General features: G+C 41.5%; 2 protein-coding genes across 2 annotated transcripts in view; both read right to left on the reverse strand.

The window, feature by feature from the left end:
• The window catches only part of ACP6 (acid phosphatase 6, lysophosphatidic), a 43035-nt gene extending 25272 nt beyond the window's left edge, over nt 1-17763 (reverse strand). The window contains exon 1 of the mRNA XM_077342320.1: nt 17614-17763. The gene's annotated coding sequence lies outside the window, so the exon portion shown is untranslated. The remainder of the gene's footprint in view (nt 1-17613) is intronic.
• On the reverse strand, nt 205-17759 carry GJA5 (gap junction protein alpha 5). The gene is made up of 2 exons (XM_077342322.1): nt 17614-17759; nt 205-3742 (listed from the first exon to the last, which is right to left on the reverse strand). The coding sequence occupies exon 2, from the start codon at nt 3715-3717 to the stop codon at nt 2614-2616; it is 1104 nt and encodes a 367-aa protein (XP_077198437.1). The 5' UTR covers nt 3718-3742; nt 17614-17759; the 3' UTR covers nt 205-2613.
• Nucleotides 17764-21952: the final 4189 nt, after the last annotated feature.

The raw sequence follows: 21952 nt of genomic DNA on the forward strand, positions 1-21952 counted from the left end.
GCTTTTTTTTTAGTCACAGGATTCACTCTGCTGTTCTTTTGCTGTGGCACCCTAATATAGCATGAAATTAACCAAATATGGCTTTTAGACTTGTTATGATTTTTGAAGGTCAAAACTGAAGGGCTTTTTGTGTGCTTATCCTGCTATATGGTTTTTAAGTTTCTCATGCTGACTGTGTGAAAGAAGAGAGGCAACAGAGCAGAATTCTAGTCCAAACTTTATTAGGACAAAAGAAAGTACAGTAAATCATCTGCAACCTCTTGAGCAGAGAACATGCAAACCCCCATGTTCCCTATAGTGCTTGGATTATGGGGAAATTAGGAACTTTGATGAAAGGGTGCTCTGAACACAGATATTCCCGATTTCTTATCACATGTCTTTACCACAAGCACACAAGGCTATCATAACGCTTTATTTCCCAAACCAAGTAAAGGAGAGGGAATAATACTCACAAGACAACCCTTTAAAGTAGTAATGGTACTGTATTTCCTTCCTCTCCCATAATTTCAGCACCATATATATTATACAAAACAAAGTTTTAAAAAGGGAGATGAAGCACCCTGCTATCTGACTTCTAGACTTTCCTAAAATAAGAAGACAATTTAAATTCCCTTATCTCAGTTCTTTAATAAGTAGACAGTCCACAACCCATGCCTGTGTGCATCTGAACAGTTTGCAGGGCTAAACTGCTGTCAGATGGCTGCTGGTTATCTATTTGGAATGAGCAAAATTGAAGGGTGCTTGTTCTTTAGAGATAAATGTCAGTCGTGCTTGACATCTATCACAAGATAATGTTCTTAAGGAGAAAGATGAGGAAAATTTGCAAGGGGAAATGATGCTTTAAGTCTTGCGTGTCAAAAGACTTGGCTTCTCCGTTGATCCAAAACAGCACTTTTTGTGAGGCACTGGCACCCACGGGACACGGATTTAGGTACCTCAAAGTCACCCAAACTAAATATGAAGCGATTCCCATTCCTAGGACCTATCTTCTTTTGCCAGAACTGCTGCTCTGCACTACTGACTGTTTCCCTGGATGTTGAGTCCTGCTTTGCAGTTGCCACGCAGAAATGGTTACGAACTTTCTGGAACTGAGATGGGAAAGGTTCTCTCATCCTGCAACTGGATCTTACTTTCATTACTGCTTGAACCTGGATGTATCCCTGCCAGATTCTTTAACATTTAGAACAAAGAGTGAAAAAAATTAAATAAAACAACCAAAACAAATCCATTGCCATCTGCCTCAGAGTTCCTCCATATTTTCCCTGAGACTGTATTTGTTTCCATGAAATATTGCTTCCATCAAATGAAGACTTCAGTTGAAATGACTGTAGTTGCTGCCATACTGAGCCAGGGTTCATTTTGTGCTGTGAGTTTGGATTAGTCAAAGTCTAAACTGATTACATACAGACACATGTATATCAAAAATTCAAGTAAAATTCATTGCACATTTACTTTGGATAAGTATGTCAAGCTGGAATAGTTTATATGGGCCAGTAGAGAAATGAGGAAAAGTAAAGGCATATCAGATAATCTGATATTTCACTTCATCAAGGCTGATTCTGCATGGAGGGCATAGCGTTGGGCTGCCCCCCAGCGTTTCTGTTGGGAGGAGATGGTCCGTGGTTTTGTACCGCCACATGCGGTACTGTCCCGCTGACGTTTCCCCCATGTGGCCCAGAGCACTGCAGCCACACAAGGGTGCTGGGTGGCAGAACATCAGGAGGACCCATCATGTTTCTTGCCACGGAAACTGGATTGTCTGCCGACACATGGCTATGCATCAGAAGAGGCCCTGTTGGCACCCTGGCTGCCTACCAGAATGCCAGAGATATCCATGTTCCCTTGCTGCATGGCTTCTGGTTGCCTGGGTCAGGATGGCGGTGGGGCAGCCCCTGGCTGGTGTCAACGTCATGGGGTGTCAGGAGCTTTCCCTACCTATGGACAAGAGATATGTTGGTGCTTCAACCCCATGCAGAATTGGCCTAAGAGGAGAAAAATTTCCTCTAGGCATGCTTTCAAAATCTCGTAAAATGATTCCCAAACAGAAATGGAGCAGCAGAAGCATATCCTATTGAGTCTTTAAAGATGTCTTTAAATCCATTGATGTGTCCTGAGAGGATGGAAATTATGAGTATCATAATATGTGCAAGTCACACCTCCCTGTTAATTTCATAAAATATGTCCACCTCTAAATCACATTCAAATATGTTATCCATCATGGTTCTTCATCAAGATATCGTTAGCCGTGTGGTTCTACAGAAAGATTCATGGCCTTCAACAAAGACTTCTCAGCCCTGTCTCATACCTGCAGTTCCCAGAGTTCTTCACAAAATCATAATGGTCATAGTGATATAAATGTTTAGAGTTATGTATGATTTGAGTGACTACAGCTTTCTTCTAATTATTTCTTGGAAAAATGTGTCAGTCCCCTTTCTGAGAACAATGTTATCATTGCATGAAATCAACTCTGAAATGAGGTTTTTCAAATATGTCAGACCATTTCCTTACAATGAGTTGTACTGGAGTTCAGAATGGCAGGATTTCAAAAGCAAAACTGCAGTTGTCTGGTACACCAGAAAGACTTTCCATCCTCTTGTTCTTGCTGAAGGCGGTTCATACGGACAGGTCATCAGATCTCACTTTACTGCTACTAGAGCGGCTGGTCCTGCTGGTCCTGCGATTGTCATGGAAGTAGCCGTTAGGGAGTAGGCAAGGGGCAGAGCTGTTGCTGGGATCAGGGTTTTGCGTGTAGTTTACCTGGATAAACTGACTCCCCCCAGTTGCATCCTCTTGGCTGTGAACCCTCTCTGTGGCAAAGTTGGCTGTGTTCTGTTGAGAGGCCATCTTATTACTGAAGGGGCTGATATACTTCCCACCTGTGTTTGTCAGACACTGATTAAAATCTGGAGGAGGGGTGCAACTTTGTGCGATCTTCTCTTGAGATCCCAGGTTGAGTTTACCAGTGGCTGGGTTAGGGTTGCTTTTGTGAGAAGCAGAGATTTTCTGCTTGGCTTTTTTCCATCCCAAGTGATATAGTTCGGCCAAGCTTAAGAAGAGGGACAGTGCAGCTACCGCAAGCATGAAGATGATAAAGATATTCTTCTCCGTTGGACGAGAGACGTAGCAGTTTACTGGATGGGGGCAGGGCTCCCGGTGACACACATACAGAGTTTCAAGGAAGATTCCGTATAGCATGTATTGTCCAACAATGAAGGCTACCTCCATGGTAGTGCGGATTAAAATACTGCAGACGTATGTATTCAGTAAAGTGCCCTGAAGAATGATTCTGCCGCTTCCTTCTTCCCAACAGGCCAGCTCAGACTTCTCTACTGTGGGGTACTCATGCTGGCGAAAAGAGTCACTGTTTGCCTTTGCTCCATCTTTGACCTCTTTTATTTTTCTCTTCTCTTCCATGCGTACCGTGTGCATTGCATGGCCCATGTACAACAGGGAAGGGGTGGAGACAAAGATAATCTGAAGGACCCAGTATCTGATGTGGGAGATGGGGAAAGCTTTGTCATAGCAGACATTCTCACAGCCTGGCTGCCGAGTGTCACACCTGAAGTCGGACTGCTCGTCTCCCCAAGAAGACTCCGCTGCTGTGCCCAGAACAAGCATCCGAAAGATAAAGAGCACAGTCAGCCAGACTTTCCCCACCACTGTGGAATGTTTGTGGACTTCTTCAAGGAATTCTCCAAGGAAACTCCAGTCGCCCATTTTGGCTTACTAAGAGGAGTAGCCACTGAAAAAAGATAGCAAGAGAGAAAGAAAGTGTGAAGAAGAGAGGCAAATTCAACTGGTTAGTACTTTATTTACAAAGGAGGTGGTATTTTAACATCCACAAAACCTACCAAAGCAATAAAATCAACTTATTTTTGAGAAAAGTTTGGACTGCAGGGCCCTTTGTGGTCTCTTCCAGCTCTGTGTGATTCTGATTCTGCCAACTGTAGAACACTCCTTGCTCCGTCTTTTATAGGAAGGGAGCTTTGCATTCCTAGTTTTAATGGCCACAGCCTCCTTTTTACTTATGCTGCCACATGCTTTGAAAGAGAAGGGAGGATACAGTCATACTACTCCATTACTCTATGAACCTGACAAAGCAGGGACTTTGCCGAGAGCTGCAAATGAATCTAAAGAACTCACTTGACAAGATGGGCAGAGTCCATTCTGCCTATGCAAGCTTCTGCTCTTCAGAGAACACTTTTTGTACAGGGTTCAGGTCTCTTCCTGACATTGGGGAAGCAAAGACTTTTTTGCTTCTTAAAATCTTGGAGTAGTAGCTAAAATTGGACTGGTATTGCTATAAATAGCAGAGCTCTACGGGTAACATTTTCCCACAAGAAAGTGAAAAAAGTCCTCAGATCTACAACACAGAGAGATCATGTGTTGTAACTATATTAATATATTGTTTTAAATACACCCCTTCCCCAATTGCTTGGATCTATATGGAACTGAAAGCCAAACCAGACAAACTAATGGAATTTCTGTATGGAGCTCCAAGCAGTTTTCCTTTTTTAAACAGCCAGTGTATGGGATCCTCATATATTTAGGACAAATGTGTGTGGGGGGAGGGGGTTTAAATCTTTCCCTATTATACTTGAGCTACCCCATGGGTGCCATTGAAATTATCCAACTGATACTAAAACCACTGGCCCATTTCACTCCAATGCCCCCTGTAGGGTGTATGTCATATACAATGTTGAATCCGTATACATGCATACGGATACTACAGATCTTGCATACTACAGATCTTGCATATTCCAACAATCAAGAGGTGTGATGGGGAAAGGGGTAGGACCCATTTCCCAACTGTTTTAGCTTCCAAGTCCAATCCTACTTAACATCATGGCTTTGTTTTAAAGAAACAAAGGCTTACACAGTAACCTCCACAATGGCAACAGAGAGCTCAGTGGGAATTCTTTTCTAAAAATTGTTTCTAACTTTAACAAAGAAGTTTTAATCCTTTAAAAAAAGATTTCAGATTTTTCTACAACCGTTGAACTTCCTTCAGGTTTGTGGACATAGCCCTTACCTGTTCTTAGCTCAATTTTTCAGATATATTTACCTACAAACTGTGGCCTTGTTAGGAATTAAATATATGACTGTGTGAAATAAATGTTGAAGCTAAGCATTTCTTACAGTTAGATTTGTTTTTAAACAATGGGATATTTGTAGAAAAGAAGGAACATTTATTTTCAGCAGACACCCCACCTGTCACCTGATGTTACTAGTCCTTGGTTTCTATTGGCATGGGAATTGACCTTCTGTGGTTTTATCCCACAGGTTGCTGTACCATTTAAAGGTCTGGCAACATGTAGGCTTGGTCAATTGTGCAGGTTTTTACCTTTAAATACTACTTGGTGACATCACTTCCAGGTACTCATTGGAAGTGATGTCACATGATGCTGATTTCCCAGCCATTCCCCCCAGCTGCCTTGCTGAGCAGGAGCTGGCAGAACGGAATTGGTCTTTGATATGGGAGATCTGGTCTCACTTCCACTAGATAACAGTTTTATTATAAAGGTTAATGCAACCTGCCTAGCCTGTTACAGCTGAGGTGAGTCCACTGGAACATGGTCCTCACTTCTATAACATCTGCTATGCACTGCAGTAGATATGCAGTATGGAATCAACACAGGCAACATTCAGTGCAAAATTGAATAGTTCTCTTGGAAACAGCAACAGCTCTCTGACTGAAGTCAGTGAGACACTTAAATTCCATGTGTGTCATTACTTCACAAGAAACTTTCTCAGTCTTTTATAGAATACAGAAATATATTTGAAAAAGTATTCAGCCTGGATATATGACTTATAAGCTGAAAGTTCATATCCATGCTTAAGAATCCATCTATGTGGACTGCACTCCAGCTGAAGGACCGTAACTGGAGGATAATGTTAAGTGGCAGATAATGACCTTGGGTGTGAGTATACGGGAGACTTGCTAACATCACAGCTTGGTGTTAGGCCTAGTTTTACTCAACATCTTTATCAGTGACTTCAAAGCCGAGTTAACTGGCATGTAACTAACCTTGTAAATCTAACTGCTGGTACTAAATTAGGAGGTGTTGGATACATCAGTGAGGACAGCCAAATAATATGGAGCACCCTAGAGAGATTAGGAAATATTGGCCTTGTTTTAGTGTGGTTGGTGGCTCAGGAAGACCATAACTCCATTTCCCCAAGCCTTGCTAAGGATACAGCCAGTGAAAAAGGAAACATAAAAGGGAGTAAAATTTTGAGAGGCTGAAGTGGTAATAGCAGGCAAAAAGAGTAATGAAATAGGGTGTCTCAGAATGTTGTAATGCACCTTGCGCCAGCAAAGACAGGGCAGAATAAAAATCTAATAAAAATAATAAAATGCAGTATATATAAAATGGCTGGTTAAATAAGAGCTATTGGGATGGAGCCATCTCCCTCAGTCTAATCCCTCCTAGGCTGTACCTACCCTGCCCATTCCCCAATTTCATCCCCCACCTATTTTTATTCTGAAACATTTCACTTCTGAGAAATGCTCTGCTTCAGTGGTAAGGGTCTTCATAGATTGATATGGACAGAAGAAGCAAAATGAGAAAAATTCATGCTAGTTGTTCTCCACTAGCCTATCAATGATCAATCATCAATAATCAATAAATATACATTATTAGAGACAAAAGATAGATTACTGTTACATAGTGAACTCCCCCTTCAGCTTTCTTCATGGGCTGGAGGTTTATTTCAGCTCTAAATGTAAATTTCCTCAGAGAAAACTGCTCTCCTCCCCCCTCCCCTGGAAGAAACATTGTGACCAGCAGCACGGGTGTTTGTGGTACAGGTGACAATGGAGATTGAGATCATCACTGTTTATTTTGCTAGTCCAACTTGCAAAGTGAATTCACTAATAGTTATCCACATTTTGTTGAAAAGGTTGCTATTTCTGCATTGCCACCGGCTCATACTAAACAAAAGTTCATGGATGGATATGTCCTGGATGGCCTCTAGGATTCGTGGGATATCCTACCAACATGGATCTGAATTTGTGCTTGTCTGATTCAGCGTGTGGTATTCTCATGGCAGCTGTTATGGCTAAACAATACACCTTAATCATGTATTATAGATCAGGGGAGTCAACCTGTGGTCCTCCAGATGTCCATGGACTAAAATTCCCATGAGCTCATGGGAATTGTAGTCCATGGACATCTGGAGGACCACAGGTTGACTACCCCTGTTATAGATAAGTAGGTGTTTCTTATTTATTTACTTCATTTATATTTTGTTTCTCCCCAAAATAAACCCAGTGCAACTAACATTATTATCCTTGTTTCCATTTTAGCCCTGCACAAATCCTACGAGGCAGCTGAGGCTAACTGGTCCAAGGTCACCCCACAAATTTCCATGGCAGAGTGGGGATTTTATCCTACTTTAGTCACTACAATATATGGGCACCACATGTACTTCACACTGAAACCATGTTGCAAATAACATGCTTTTCATCTGTCTTCTAGAAATTAAAGGAGAATATCTGAATCTACTGGGTTTTTTTTTTTGAGAATAATAGAAAATCTATTTTGGGCCAGTAGTTAGTTCTTCCTCAGATCTGCACCAAATTTGTGGGATTTCTAATTCTCTGTCCCCTTTCTTTGGCCTCAAGACACACACAGCTCAATTCCTGAAATTCTCTCTTTATGTAACTGTGCATTCCTTCTTTTCAATGCCATGAGATAGAGCAGACATGGGACTATTATGCATGGGTGTTTCCCCTCACTTTCACCATGTAAGTCTGTTTGGTTTTCTTTGTCATTCTGCATTGATTTTCCTCCCTTCAGCACTCACTTCACTTTCTGATTGTTGTTTCCCTGAGTTTTCTGAGATTGCTTGTTTCTTGTGGCCCTTCCTTACATACCCAGAGAATTGCTGATCACCACTGTGGGATGCTAAGTGAATTTCTTCCAGGTCAGTCTGGATTCTGGAGATTTTTGGTGGAGGAATCACTTGTGCATTAACTTGGGATCACTATGGGTAGGCATGTAGTTGTGAGTTCCTGCATTGTGATTGGGGTTGGACTATATGACCCTGGAGGTCCCTTCCAACTCTATAATTCTATGAGTCTATGACACACATCACAAGTGATTTTCCACCCTGATTTAGAAAAGTGCATTTTTAAAAATTGTAGCTTCAGAATAAATACACTGGAGGAAAAAGAATGGTTCATAACATGGGCATAGAACCTGAAGTCAAGATTAAAGCCTATTTTGAAAATCTGCAGTAAAATGTGCTTGCAAGGACAGGGGAGCAGAATGGTGTAAAATCCACCAAAGGGGCAAGACATAGACAAAGGGACTGGAACAGAAACTATTTTGTATTCTGGCATGTCTCAATTTTTTTCCAGCCAAGTTGTGACATTACAAAGGGCAGAGTTCAGGGGTAAAATAAAGTGCTATTGCTGCTTGTTGCACTAAGAATAAATCCTAAATGACTGGGATTTAGAATATTGTCATTTTGAGCTCTGAACAAAGAAAACAAATTCTCCCAGCACATCAAAACTCAGACAGGATTGTGGTGGCAAAATAAGACAGCAAATTGTCCTGCACTTGTCCTGTTACTTTGATTGAATTTGGGGTGAGATTTTTTATCAGTAAATTGCCCATTAGAATAAGGTGACCAGATTGTCCCACTTTTGGAGGGACATCTGGGGACACCTGGCAAATTGTACTTATGTTGAAATAATATATATATATATATATATATATATATATATATATATATATATATATATATATATATATATATATATATACTACAATACTATTTTTGTGTTCTATGCATTCTATGAAAATTTGTGTTGCTCCATATAGACCAAATTTTAATCAAGGACCCCCCCCCAGTCAATGGTGTCCTGCTTTACCGATGTTAAAATCTGGTCACCTTACATTAGAAGATGTGTTAAAGACAATAATTGCCATAGATTTTAAAGCTTGGAGAAATGAGAGGTACTTTCCATGAACCACAATTGTTAACGTTTAAAATTAACATTTAGATAATATGCAGGGAAAGGAGGAAGAAGCATCTTCATCTGTTTTCCAAATTCCTAATAGTTTAAGTCACACACATGTTGATAAAGGAACAAAATCGATTAGGCTAAATTGCAAACAAGCTTGTCTAATCAACCCTCCTCCCAAAGTGATATTATTGTGTTGAAGAGAGAAGGGAGAAGATGAGAGAGAGAAGGCCTGTTTAAGTAAAATGTTTTATGGTTATTTCTTCAGTGAAATAGTTCAGCCACAGGGCTACCAAGCTCCTGGAAAAATCATGTCAGGTAAGCAATCACCCAGAGGTACAGATGGTGTCTTAGGTGAAACTGTGGGGGACAGAAATTATTTCATCACATTAACCAGTGTTCTGATACTCTATAGTAGTACCAATTTCCAGAACATCAACTGACACACTGACATCATGTCTGGGTTTTCACTGAGGTCAACAGACAGAGTATGCAGAATATAGCAAGTAAACCCCAAATGAATCTGTGGAGGCTCAATAAACCATTTGATGAAGGGAATTCCTAACAGGAGTGTGCCAATTTCCAACAGAATAACAAACAAGTCCTGGTGAATTACTCTTTTCACTAAAATTTGTCAGTGTATAATGTAACAGTGAATGGATAAAATAAGATACAATGGCAAATATTCTGTGTTTTCTCCATCTCTCCATCTCCAGGAACGTGGAGAACTTCTGACAAGGAATAACAGATAAAAATTTATAAGGAGGCTACTGAGGAAAAATAAGTTGCAATGTTTTAACAATGCCATCGAAGCAGCACTGGATCTTTTTAAGCCCAGTGGTTTCAATAGATTTAGAAGAATATAATTTTTCTTAAATTTATCTAGTGTCTAATCTTTCTTCTTAAATTTACTCCCAAATATTGCTTTAGGAGATTTTCTTTTTATCACAAGATCCCTTTGGCTTCATAAAACTGAGATCTCTGTCAAATGCTCCCAAGGCACTTCCAGATTATAACTGGTGTTTAATATTGCATGCTTTAAATCATATTAAGCCGTTTCTGAGCTCTAAATCTTAGGCTTCCCAGGGAATGCACTACATGGCATTCAAAGTTCTAGGCTGAAGGACTAGAACCTTAATTGCAGGTGTGTAGCCGTGTTGGTCTGAAGCAGTAGAATAATTACCAGCAAAGCTTATACCCACAAAAGCCTTATACCTTGAATAAAATTTTGCTGGTCTTAAAGATGCCACTGGACTCAAACTTGGTTCTAAAACCTTAGTTGTTACACTTTCAAATTGGCTCTCCAATTTCAGTTTCCAGTGAGGATTTCTAAATAAATTTTAATTAATTAATATCCCACCATACCAGAAGTAGCTCATGGTGGGTAACAATATAAAACCTCCCCATAAAACCTTTAAAATTACAGCAGCGTAAAAACTACCACCAACCCTGCTGTATTCCTGCACCACAGGGGGCAGATGACAAGGGAGGTCCGATGTACTGGCAAGGAGGGGCCCTGGAACTTGAAAGCACTGGCCTCAACCATAGATCTGGTGGAAGAGCTCCATTTTACAGGCCCTACAGAACTGTGACAGCTCTGACAGGGCCCTCATCTTTCCCAGGAACTCATTCCATCATGTTAGGGCCAGGACCAAAAAGGCCTTGGTCCTGGTTGGGGCCAGGGATCTCCAACAGATTTGCACCCAAAGAACGAAAAGTCCATTGGGGGCATAAGGAAATAGGTAGTTCTGTAGATATATGGGGCCCAGATTGCAGATGGCCTTAAAGGTTAATGCCAAAACCTTGAACTTGATCCAAGCTGCAACTGGCAACCAATGCAGCTGCCTCAGCACTGGCTGGACATGGGCCCTCCAAGGTTTTCCTGTGAGGACCCTAGCAGCTGCATTCTGCACCAGCTGCAATTTCTGGGTCAAGGAAAATACAGCAAGTTACAGAAATCCAATCTGGAGGTGACTGTAGCATGGATCACTATAGCCAAGTGGTCTGGGGACAGGTAGGGTGCTAATAGCCTCATCTGGCGAAGATGGACAAGCGCCATGCATGTTACCTTGGTGACCTGGGCCTCAATTGACAGGGAAACATCCAGAATCACTCTCAGATTCCTGGCTGCAGGTGACATGTTGAGCTGCATCTCAGCCAGGGTGGGCAGATATGCTTTCTGCTCCGCCCGTTTCTGACCCAGCCACAGGACCTTTGTCTTGGAGGGTTTGAGTTTCAGGTGACTCTACTCCAACCATCTAGCAATGGCTTCCAAACGTATTGAGGGGAAAGTCCATCCATGAGTAAATAGATCTGGGTGTCATCCACATACTGGTGACATCCTAGCCCATAGCTCCAGACCAACTGGGCCAGAGGGCACATGTAGATGTTGAATGACATGGGGGAAAGAGCTGCCCCCTGTGGCACTCCACAAGGGAGCTGATAGGGATGTGACAGCTCTTCCCCCACTGCAACCCTCTATGTCTGTGTCTGGTTCCAGAGAAAGAAGATCATCCATTGAAGGGCTGGCCCCTGTATCCCCACCCTCGCAAGGCGATGGGCTAACAACTCATAGTTGACCACATCAAACATGACTGACAGATCTAGCATCACGAGGATAGCTGACCTGCCCATATCCTGCTGGTGCTGGAGATCATGATAACTTTACTCACTCACCTCCTGTTTCTTGAAATGACTTTCTTCTGTTATTAATAGAGATTTAATGCTTTGTACCTCTAAATCATCTTCCTTCTTCCACCCCTCTACTTTCTAGTTATTTGTTCCAGCTACTGTTTCTCTCATTTCCTCACATACTGTCTTCTCCCCAACCTATGTGTGGCCCCATTGTCTCTTCACACTTGGTGTTCCTTAAACCTTTTCTATCCCCCCCCCCGCCCCGCCTTACTCCATGCCAGTTTGTCCCTTCAGGCATCTACTGTGGTGACTATTGTTTTTAATAGTGCTCTTTTCAATTGTCACAATAGAAGCTTTGCCCATATAACCCTCTGAAAGACTCTCTTTAACATGAGACACACTGATTTTCTTTGTGGTCTCTCAGAAAACATTCCTGACTCAGGAAGGAAAAAGGGGTGTTTGATGGGTGGGAGTGGGGAAGAGTTGTTCCAGGCTATTTCTCAAAAGCTCCACCAATCAAATAACAGTCTGGAGAATTCTCTAAGTCCATTGAGAGTGTTTTGCTCAAAGGGGAAAAAATACAAGTATATAAACAAAAATTCATGTAGGGGTTAAAAATAGAAGTAGACTGTTTAGCACTCTGTTTTCAGCACAAGTAGCCTATTGAGAATTTAGAATGCAGCCAGCACCAATATCAGTGCTTCACATGAACAGTAAAATCCAAGTGAAGTGACGTTTCCTTTTCCTAATAGACATTTGAGTCCTCTCTCCTCCCCGCCACACTATTTTATTAACTTCCCCCTGGCAACAAACTCATAACTCACCTATATCCCTAATAGCCATGCATGCTCCTCATTGTAGATCCAAAAATAAAACCCCCAAACACAATAATGGTGCCACACTGGTCTAGGGTGCAGGGTTCTGCAAACCTGGAGAACACCCAGCAACTGCAGTGTCTGTGCATGTCGATGTCAGTGTGAGAGAGAACATTCTAGTGAATGGCAAGTCTAAATTAACAAATTCATATGGAACTATAAAAGGCCAAGAATTGCTTTCGAAACTTTATAACAGTGGTCCCCAACCTTTTTATCACCGGGGACCAGTCAATGTTTGACCATTTTACTGAGGCCCGGGGGGGGGTAGTATTTTGCCGAGGGATGTCGCTGCCTGCTGAACCCCTGCTCCACTTGCTTTCCTGCCGGCACCCCTGACTTCCCGCTGCCCGCTGGGGGGCGCTGCCAGCAGCAGCTGCACAGTGCCATACTGAGGGGGAGCCCCGGTCATGGCGGGTGCTGGAGAGCACCAAAGATGAGCTGGCAGCAGAGTGGCAGGGCAGCCCCTGAGGCAGCAGCCAGGGAGGAGGACGAGGAGGACTAGGAGGAGCCGTGGCCTGGTACCAACTGATCCACAGATTGGTACCGGTCCTCAGACCAGGGGTTGAGGACCACTGCTTTATAAGATAAAATGAAAAGAGGTAGTCAGGGTGTTCTGAGCCTCAAACTTTACCTGCATGGGGCAGATCTATCTTGGCTGGTTGATTGGATTTCTGATCTGAATTCAAGGGGTTTAGTATTTGAGAGGAATGGTATGGATGAAGATTTTCAGTTTTTTATGGCTGGGATGCCAAATAAAGATGTCAATAGAAATCAATTCATGGTCCACTAATTTGTTAGCTATATGGAAAAAGTAGAAATCAAGACTAATAGCTGATTCATCATTGAAATCTCCAGTAGAGGCTTATTTTGATAAATCTCAACAGAGAAGAATGGGTTGCCTCAAATATAAAGATTTCTTGAACCCAACTGAGAAATTAAATTCTTTTGAGGACCTTGTGAGCATGGATATAGACATTCATTGGTTGGAGTATTATCAGATTATAACAAGATTCAAAGCTGAGATCCCAAGATATGTAGATATGGGACACATGCTAATCGAGTTTGAAAATATTGTTTTTCAAAACAAACCTCATTTACAGGGGCAAATTTATAAGTTATTGTTAAAATATGAAACTGAAGATGAACAAGTTAAAGTGTGCTTGATTAAATGAATGCAGAACTTGGGGTGTAATATTAGTTTTGATGTGCGGGAATGGTTATGGTCTAAAACTCTAAAACTTACAAAATCACAAATGTTGAAAGAAAATTGGTATAAGATGTTTTAGAGATGGTATATTACACCTAAGGTTATCAGCAAAATGTCTATAGAATATTATCCTAAATGCTGGAGGCATAAAGAAAATATTGGATCTTTTTATTGTATGTGGTAGAATTATAAAATAGTAATGGAATTTTGGATTAAGATTCATACTATAATAGAAGCAATGTTGACTATAAAATGTCCTATGTATCCTGACTATATGCTCTTAAGTGGAAAATATTGCACTGCAAGCTCGAATCTTTTTTTTTTTCATGCCACTGATGCAGCCAGGATGCCATAGCAAAGGTCTGGAAAAACACAGAGATTCCCACAGTAACAGACTGGTTGGATAAACTAGCAGAACTTTTTAAAATGGCAAAATTAACAAGCCTGGTTAATGGCAAATGATCGGAAGAATTTCAAGAATAATGGCATTATTACACAGGCTATATGCAAAAGTTGCAAATATGGCTTTAAAGGTCTACTCAAGTCATTCGTTTTATGATGGTTCTATGTTTCTTATATTCATCGTTTAATTTTCTTTCTTGCTTCTATCTGAAATAATAAACATTCTTTTTTTTTAAAAAAAAGAGGCAATGGAAATATATGTTGCCAAGTAAAAAGGCCCAGATGTGCACTTTTAGATTATGATTTGAAACAGTTGTTCCACAGAGCAATAATACAACATTGTTCAATGGCACAATATAAGAAAATGTTTCCTTTCAAGCTTATTAACTATCTGAGTGGTAATGCTTATATAAAGCAGCAGCTCTTCAATTTCTCAGGCAGGTATGTTGCTTGTAACCCTTTTGACGCAACATCAGAGTTTAAACTGGGGGGGAACTGAAACTCTGGAGAATTGTCAAAATTTAAAATTTCACCCCAATATCTGACAGTTCTGTTGCAGAAAGAAAACTTGATGTCACAATTTTAAAAGTGAGTTGTTCTGATTGGTATAATCCTATTTAGTGCTTGTAAAGCACAACCACTATTGGTGTTCAAAGTACATCAGCCTCACTCATGACTTTATCAGGTAGAACAGGAAATCCATATTGCCAACTGGCAGCCTCCTGGAGTCTCATATTCTCTTAGAATAGATTCAAATGGGTAGCAGTGTTGGTCTGAAGTAGCACAATAAGATCAGCTACTGGACTCTGGTTTTTTTGATTCTCTTAGAATGTATAAGGACAATTCAACTTCACCCAGCAGAGTGGAGCTGCCAGCTCAAGGTTTCCCCGTGGAATCTAGAGACATCCAATCATGATATTGTTTTGGGTACTATTACTTCTTCAGAAATTTATTTTTATTTTACTTTTATATTTATAGGTAGACCCCACCCCCACCCCAACTGGAGACCCATCCTCCATTTCATCCTCACAGCAACCTTGTGAGGTAGGTTTGGCTGGAAGAGAAAGTGGCCTAAGCTTAGTGGGTGTCGCAAGTCCTCATCTGACACCCTAATTGCTCCACCACACTGGCTTTCAACCTGGCTCTTAACAATCTGGAACACTGCCACACATTCAAAGATATTTGTCATCAAAATTAACAGATGAGCATTTTGAGACCTTTTTTGGAAGTAAATTCATTTTAACTCTGAAGGAAGTGCTTGTTCTCTCAGGTTCTTTCATATTCTTTGCACAATCAGAGTAAACCTTATAATCCTTACATTCCAGAAAACCATATTAATTTTATCTCTAGCTGGATTAGAGATCTTAATATTGACAACTCCCCATTCTTCTGCTTTATTAACTAAATCACAGTGTTTTGTGTGATAAATTCTGTGTTCATATATACATCCTCAGACATACAGATCTATTCAATGGAACTTAATCCCAGGAAAGGGTTTTTAGGATTGCACTGTCATGCAACACTCTTATGTTCTAGATATAGGGACATTGCAAATATTTGGAAGAAAGGACAGGAGCTTTGCATATGCTCAGAGGCTGTCTTTGGTACCCTTTCATACATCCCACATCTCACTCATCTGAAGAAGTGTGCATGCAAATGAAAGCTCATACCCAGAGTTAAACCTTGTTGGAATTAATGGTGCCACTGGATTTAAACATTATTCCCATAGTATTTGCATTAAAACAGGCACCAGTTGTGATAATTAATTGTCCCTTGTTCCAAGTAAACCTTGATAAAACAACACCTGAAATTGAATAAAATTGAGGAATACTTTGTTCAATTACCATCTTTCCTTTTGTGTTACGCTTTAGCTGCTGTTATAATGGGGATTCATATGAGCCTTGTTCTTGTGAAAAGTCCTACAAGTAGATCTAACATGGTTAAAGAAAGGTGACCAGATTGTCCCACTTTTGGAGGGACATCTGGGGGCACCTGGCAAATTGTACTTATGTTGAAAGTAAAAATATATATATGACAATACTATTTTTGCGTTCTATGCGTTCTATTAAAATTTTTATTGCTCCATATAGACCAAATTTTAATCCAGAACCCCCCCCCCCTCCCCTGGTCAATGTTGTCCCGCTTTACCAATGTTAAAATCTGGTCACCTTAGGTTAAAGTGAACTCAGGTTTGTTAAGCCTCGAGGGCAGGGATACCTGTGTGGATCATTTTAACATGGTAAAAAAAAAAATTCAGAGTGAATTGTAAGTTTGATCCACATAACATTTTTGTTCTACAGCTAAATTGTAAGCTTTTTGAAAAAAAAATCTCATAAAAATGGGTGTTAGTAAAGTGTTCACCTTTTTGTTTCCTGGTTCTTCTGCATCCTAAGAATTTATTTTAGGGGGCTTATAGAATACACATTGCCTCCTTCAATCAACCTTGCTCTACATAGAATTTGAATTTACTAAAAAGAAAAAAACCCTAGCATTTTGGAGGAAAACATGGCCCAGTTATGGACTGAATTTGCAACCATCTTTTCATAAGTGTGCCTGATGCAACAGTTTCTGCTGGACTTGTCCAAATAGGGTGCATACCAGTCTGCAGTTTAATAGGGTTACATCCTATCAAAGCTAGAGAACATTTGATATGTTGAACTTCGTGGAAGATAGAAAATGCATACCTTAAAAAAAATACCCTGAAATTCTTTTAGATACTAAAAGATTTGTCAAGTTACTTATAGATATTAAATCTTAGAACTACAGAATCGTCTTCATTTTTTTCCAGTATTTACAATCTAATGTTTACTTAGCTCCCAATAGTAACCTATAAGTATAATAAAAAGATACCAGCTTGTTTGGATTATGATTAAGAATTGAGGATATTACACAATAAATCCTAGGATGAAAATGACCATGAAGAAAATCACTTTCCCAAAGCAAAAAACGTATCAGTGAACTTTATAACAGGTATTATTACAAAGAACAAGAAATGGCTTTTTTCACCCATATGCTGCTTTTTATATTTGCATTGCCAAAAATTTAGGTAGCCACCCTACATGAATATAAATCCTATTGAATTCAGTGAGGTTTATTTCTGAGTAAAGGTGCCTTGGGCCTTGCTGTTAAGTGTTATTCTGAAAAAGAGGGAAGCAATTTCTCCCATTCTCACAAAGGGAAAGTGCAATTTGAGTGGCTGATTTGCAAGGATAACACACAGCACAGTAGCTAGAGAGCTGTACAATCATGCCTTCAATCTATGCAATTCAGTTCAATGTAGAGGAACAGAATATTATAACACTACCCACCCCCTTGCATAATATGCATTCATCTTTTTAAAAAATTCTCTTTGCAATGTTTAAAACAGGTAAGAGTGTCATCCTAAGCAAAGTACCTCTTTTGAAGCCCATTGACTTAAAGGGACTTTGAGAAGGAAGTATATGAAATTAGATGGACAAAAACTATTACTTGGTATTAATAATTTAGCTTTGATCAAGATCTCAAGATTCCTGGGAACGTACCTCTCTGTATCCAGCCCGGATCTTTGTCTGGCGAGTGACACTTCAGTAGAGGTAAGTAAAACTCAGATGGTTGTAGGAACTGCACTTCTTCTTGTCTGGTATCAGCTGGCTGGCTGGAGGTTCCCAAAAAACTTGAAGGAAGCAGGGTCTTCTAGCTCCTGAGTGCCGTGTGACATGACCCAGCAGCTGTCGGACTCCGATTCACTCAGAGAGTCAGTCGCATGGATTGGGATATAAATGTGGTCTCGAGAAGGCTTCCTTGTAAGCAATGCCCTGGCTCAGCCTGAGCACTTCTTCCGGCTCCCAGCAACTCTGTTTTCATGACGGAATTTGAGGCTATCACAAAGGAAGTCAAATTGTTTTAGGAAAACAATAGTAAAGTAACTAGAGGTTTATTAGTTTCCTCCCTTGGGGACTGGAATGGGGTTGTCAATTGGATCAGAATGATGGATGGACTATTTATTTAAATGCCAATTTGCTGGACCCCTGCCTTCAATTCTGTTTAGACTTAAAACAAATGATAATAAACGGGTATCTGAGAGAAGCGGCATCAGCCTAAAACTGCAAGTAAGATGTTATGGCAAGAGACTTGGCAGCACCTCCTATAGTTTATAGTTTTGATAGGCTGTTCTCAAAACGAGCTGTCTAGCTGCCCTTTCTACTTGCCTTTGTCCTCCAAATGCTTCCTCAGCTGAGTTAGTCCTTATTACATTTATATTTTATATTTGAGGCAAAACATCATTTTGTGCTGGACAGAAGAAACAGCCAGCTTCTGCTGTGATGAGGAACAGTCCCTTGGAAAGGCCATGTTGGAAACAGGGGTCCCCAACTTGAGGGCCATATGTTGCTCCCAATCTCTTTCTGTGCGGCCCTCCAATCTGCTTGTCTGCTGCTATCACCCTCCAGGCATTTTCCCTCAGACCCATGCTGTTCTTCCTGCCTCAAGAGGCACCATGAACTGCTGTTCATACTGTCCCTTCCTTGCAAAAAAGATAATAGCAACATTGCTTGTTTTGGTCTACATCAGTGGTCCCCAACCTGCGGGCTGCGGCCCAGTGCCGGGCCGCGAAGGCCATGGCGCCGGGCTGCGGCTCCCTCTCCCCGCCCCCGCAATAAAAAACTTCCCAGGCCGCAAGCTTGCGGCCCGGGAAGGTCCTTACTGTGGGAGGGCGGGGAGAGGGAATCAGGGCCGGGGCGCGGCCTGATGCGCGGGCGTGGCCCACGGGCGCGGCCCGATGCCCTGCCGGTCCCCAGCCTCAGAAAGGTTGGCGACCACTGGTCTACATGATTCTTTCTGTCAGCCCCTTCTTGTTCTTATCCTCCATCATAGCATTTTGGCCATTCTAGGTGCTTTGCTAGCCAGTAAAGCTCAGGCACCCATATCACTCAGCTTTTTAACTCCCCCTCTCCATGAATTACATGTTGAAGTTATGTAAGTATATAAGGAAGGTAAAATCACTGTGTGAATGGGTTCAGGAGATGTCAGGTCTGCTTTGCAAAAAAAAAAAAAAGTGGGAAAAGGACAGTTAAAAGGCCTGGTATTTTTGTAAAAAAAAAAAAAAAGGATATAAAGTGTTTTGCATACTGAACATTTCTAGAGTGGCACACCCATCAAACTGCCAGATTCACAATCCATTTTGTTCCTAGTCTGTGTATGTATCCCAGTGCTTCTGAGAACTGTAGTGGATTTGGGGGAGGGGCAGGGGTCTCTTTTTTCCCCGTGTCATCAGTTTTATTACTAAAACAAAGGTTCACAAATTTTCTGTTGAACACACTGATCCTTCGCCCAAATTTATACTAAAACAATTCGTATCATTCTTGTGTGTCACTTAAACAAAATCCTTTAGCTGTTAAATATTCTAATGTCTCCCAACATTGTGGCTATATAGAGATACACACTTTTGTCAAAGCGTTGAAGGCTCCTTCACCACAGCATCTTTGCTTTCAGCATGTACCCTCATCAAGCTATTTCCAGCGAAAGAATTTTTAATATTATTTCAGAAGTTTGCAAAAGTTGATTGACCAGACACAATAATGTGACAAAAATGTATCTTCATAGGTCTTGCTATTATTATATACTGTCCCTCACTTGATATCTCAGGTCAGTGTACATAGATCATAGTAACAGGAAAGTACATTAAAACATTTGCAACCATTTAAAACAAGGCAATATAATACCTAATATATAACAGGTAACAGATTGCAAAGAACATTCTGACAGATGAGAAGGATGTTTTAGGCATCAGTGCTGTGATTGGATCGGTGCTACGGGTCATGCCATTGGGCTAGCTAGGGAGGTGCTTGTTGCTGGTCTTATCCAAAAGCCTGGCAGAAGAGATCTGTTTTGCAGGCCCTACAGAACTGCTTGAATTCTGACATGGCCTTTATTTCATTGGGGAGCTCATTCTACCAGGTTGGGGCTGAGGATGAGAAAGCTCTGGCTCTGGTCAAGGCCAGATGGATTTCTTTGGGGCCAGGGATTACCAGGTTGTTGGAATGGATAGAGTGAGCAGATGGTCCTTGAGGTATGCAGGACCCTGACCACGTATGGCCTTGAAGGTGAACACCAGCAACTTAAATTTGATCCAGCATTCATTTGGTAGCCAATGCAGCTGTTGGGATCAGGATAATATGGATTATCCATGGTGTTTGGGAGAGAATTTGGGCAGCTGCATTTTGAACCAACTTTAGTTTCTGGATCAGGGATAAGGGAAGGCCTGCGTAGAGTTGCAGCAATCCAGTCTAAAGGTGACTAGAGGTTTCTAGAGGTTTCTCAAGGTAGCACTGCACCTTTCAACTTTCTCATCTCTGAAAAACTATTGTCCTGTAATCAAACTACATTCTGAAGTATTGGAGGCCATAAGAGTTTTTTTGTAGAGGAGGCATGGGGTTTTTCTGAATCCTCCTACTGCAGATGCATTTCTTACTGAGCAAAAGCTGCCCCCCTGGAACAAACTGGGGGGGGGGGCTACAGCAGAAGAGATAGCTAGGATTGCGGGGGGGGGCGTATGGGGGATGTCAATTTGGTGTCAGGTTTCCCTAAAAATAACATTAGGCATCTCTAGGAATTGGTTGAAAAGTTGTAGTAAAAGCATAGAGTTTTTGGTAGTGGCTAGACAAGACTTCTGAGTTTTCCTGGAAGTGATGTTGCACAGATGGCCATTTTAATTTTATATATCTTCTGCCACCATCCTGAGCAGTGCTGGGAAATGCCACTAGAGGGTTGGTAACCCTTGAGGGGGGCTGAGGAAGAAAGTGAAGTGCCCTGGGGCAGCCTACTCATTAGGAAGCTCTGGGATGCCAGAGGCCAGGGGTTCCCCTCACCCCAACACTGCTGTGCTGGCTAGCTGGCCAGCTCGGAACCTTGGTGCCTATTAGTCCCAGGTCATTGCCATAGAGCAGTGATCCCCAATCTGTGGGCCGCGGACCACATGTGGTCCTTCAACTAATTGGAGGTGAGCCCTGAAGGACGCCTTCTCCCCCCCCCCCCCAGCCTTTTACTTCATCCCCCCCCAGCCCTTTACAACACACTTAATTGTTGTGTCTGTATCTTATTTTGAAGGGATGTTTAAACATTACCATAGCGATCAGAGAGCCCTAGGGCAGTGGTTGAGAGTAGAGGAGTAAACTACCCCCCCCTACAGGGCCTCAGTAAAAGGCCTTGAGTGGTCCCCGGTGAGTGGTCCCTGGTGATAAAAAGGTTGGGGACCACTGCCATAGAGGTTCTGAGGACCCTACAGCATTAACCAGAAGTAATATCATTTTGTGGTCTGGACACAATTCCCCTCCCTTACATTCTCCTGCTGCCTTAGCAGGCAATTGAACTCTGCTAGACTGGTCAGTGCCTTGGCTGACTTGTCTAGGTGCAGAAAGCCCTTGGGCCAGACTTGGAAGTATCCTCAGGACTTTGGAACCATGTGGCTGGACACAGGCTAATATTGTTATCTGAATGAGGCAGAATTGTAGGTCTGACTGACTCTAATGAGCATTCCTGAACTTCAGAATTATGTTTAGTCATTCGTTCATATTTTCAACCCATATTACACCAGGAGCAAGTACAAAAATCCTGGTGTATTGTAAGGAATCTATTACTCTTGAGAAATATATTACACAAAAGGGCTACCACTGAAGTTTCACAACAAGATCAAACTGTATGTCACAAGAGTTTCAGATTCGATTTGTATGCCAATAGAAACTAATCCAATAGGCTTCTTGAGGTTTCAGGAAAAGATGCATGTCCTAAAGATCTTTTTATGTGAAGGAAATGTAGAGCAGTAATGAATTGCTTTCATGTAGGTCTCATAAGCATTTCTGAACTTCATTTGGAGCAGGTTGTGCA

The sequence above is a fragment of the Paroedura picta genome, chromosome 6 (assembly GCF_049243985.1).
Source record: "Paroedura picta isolate Pp20150507F chromosome 6, Ppicta_v3.0, whole genome shotgun sequence".
Classification (NCBI taxonomy): Eukaryota; Metazoa; Chordata; class Lepidosauria; order Squamata; family Gekkonidae; genus Paroedura; species Paroedura picta.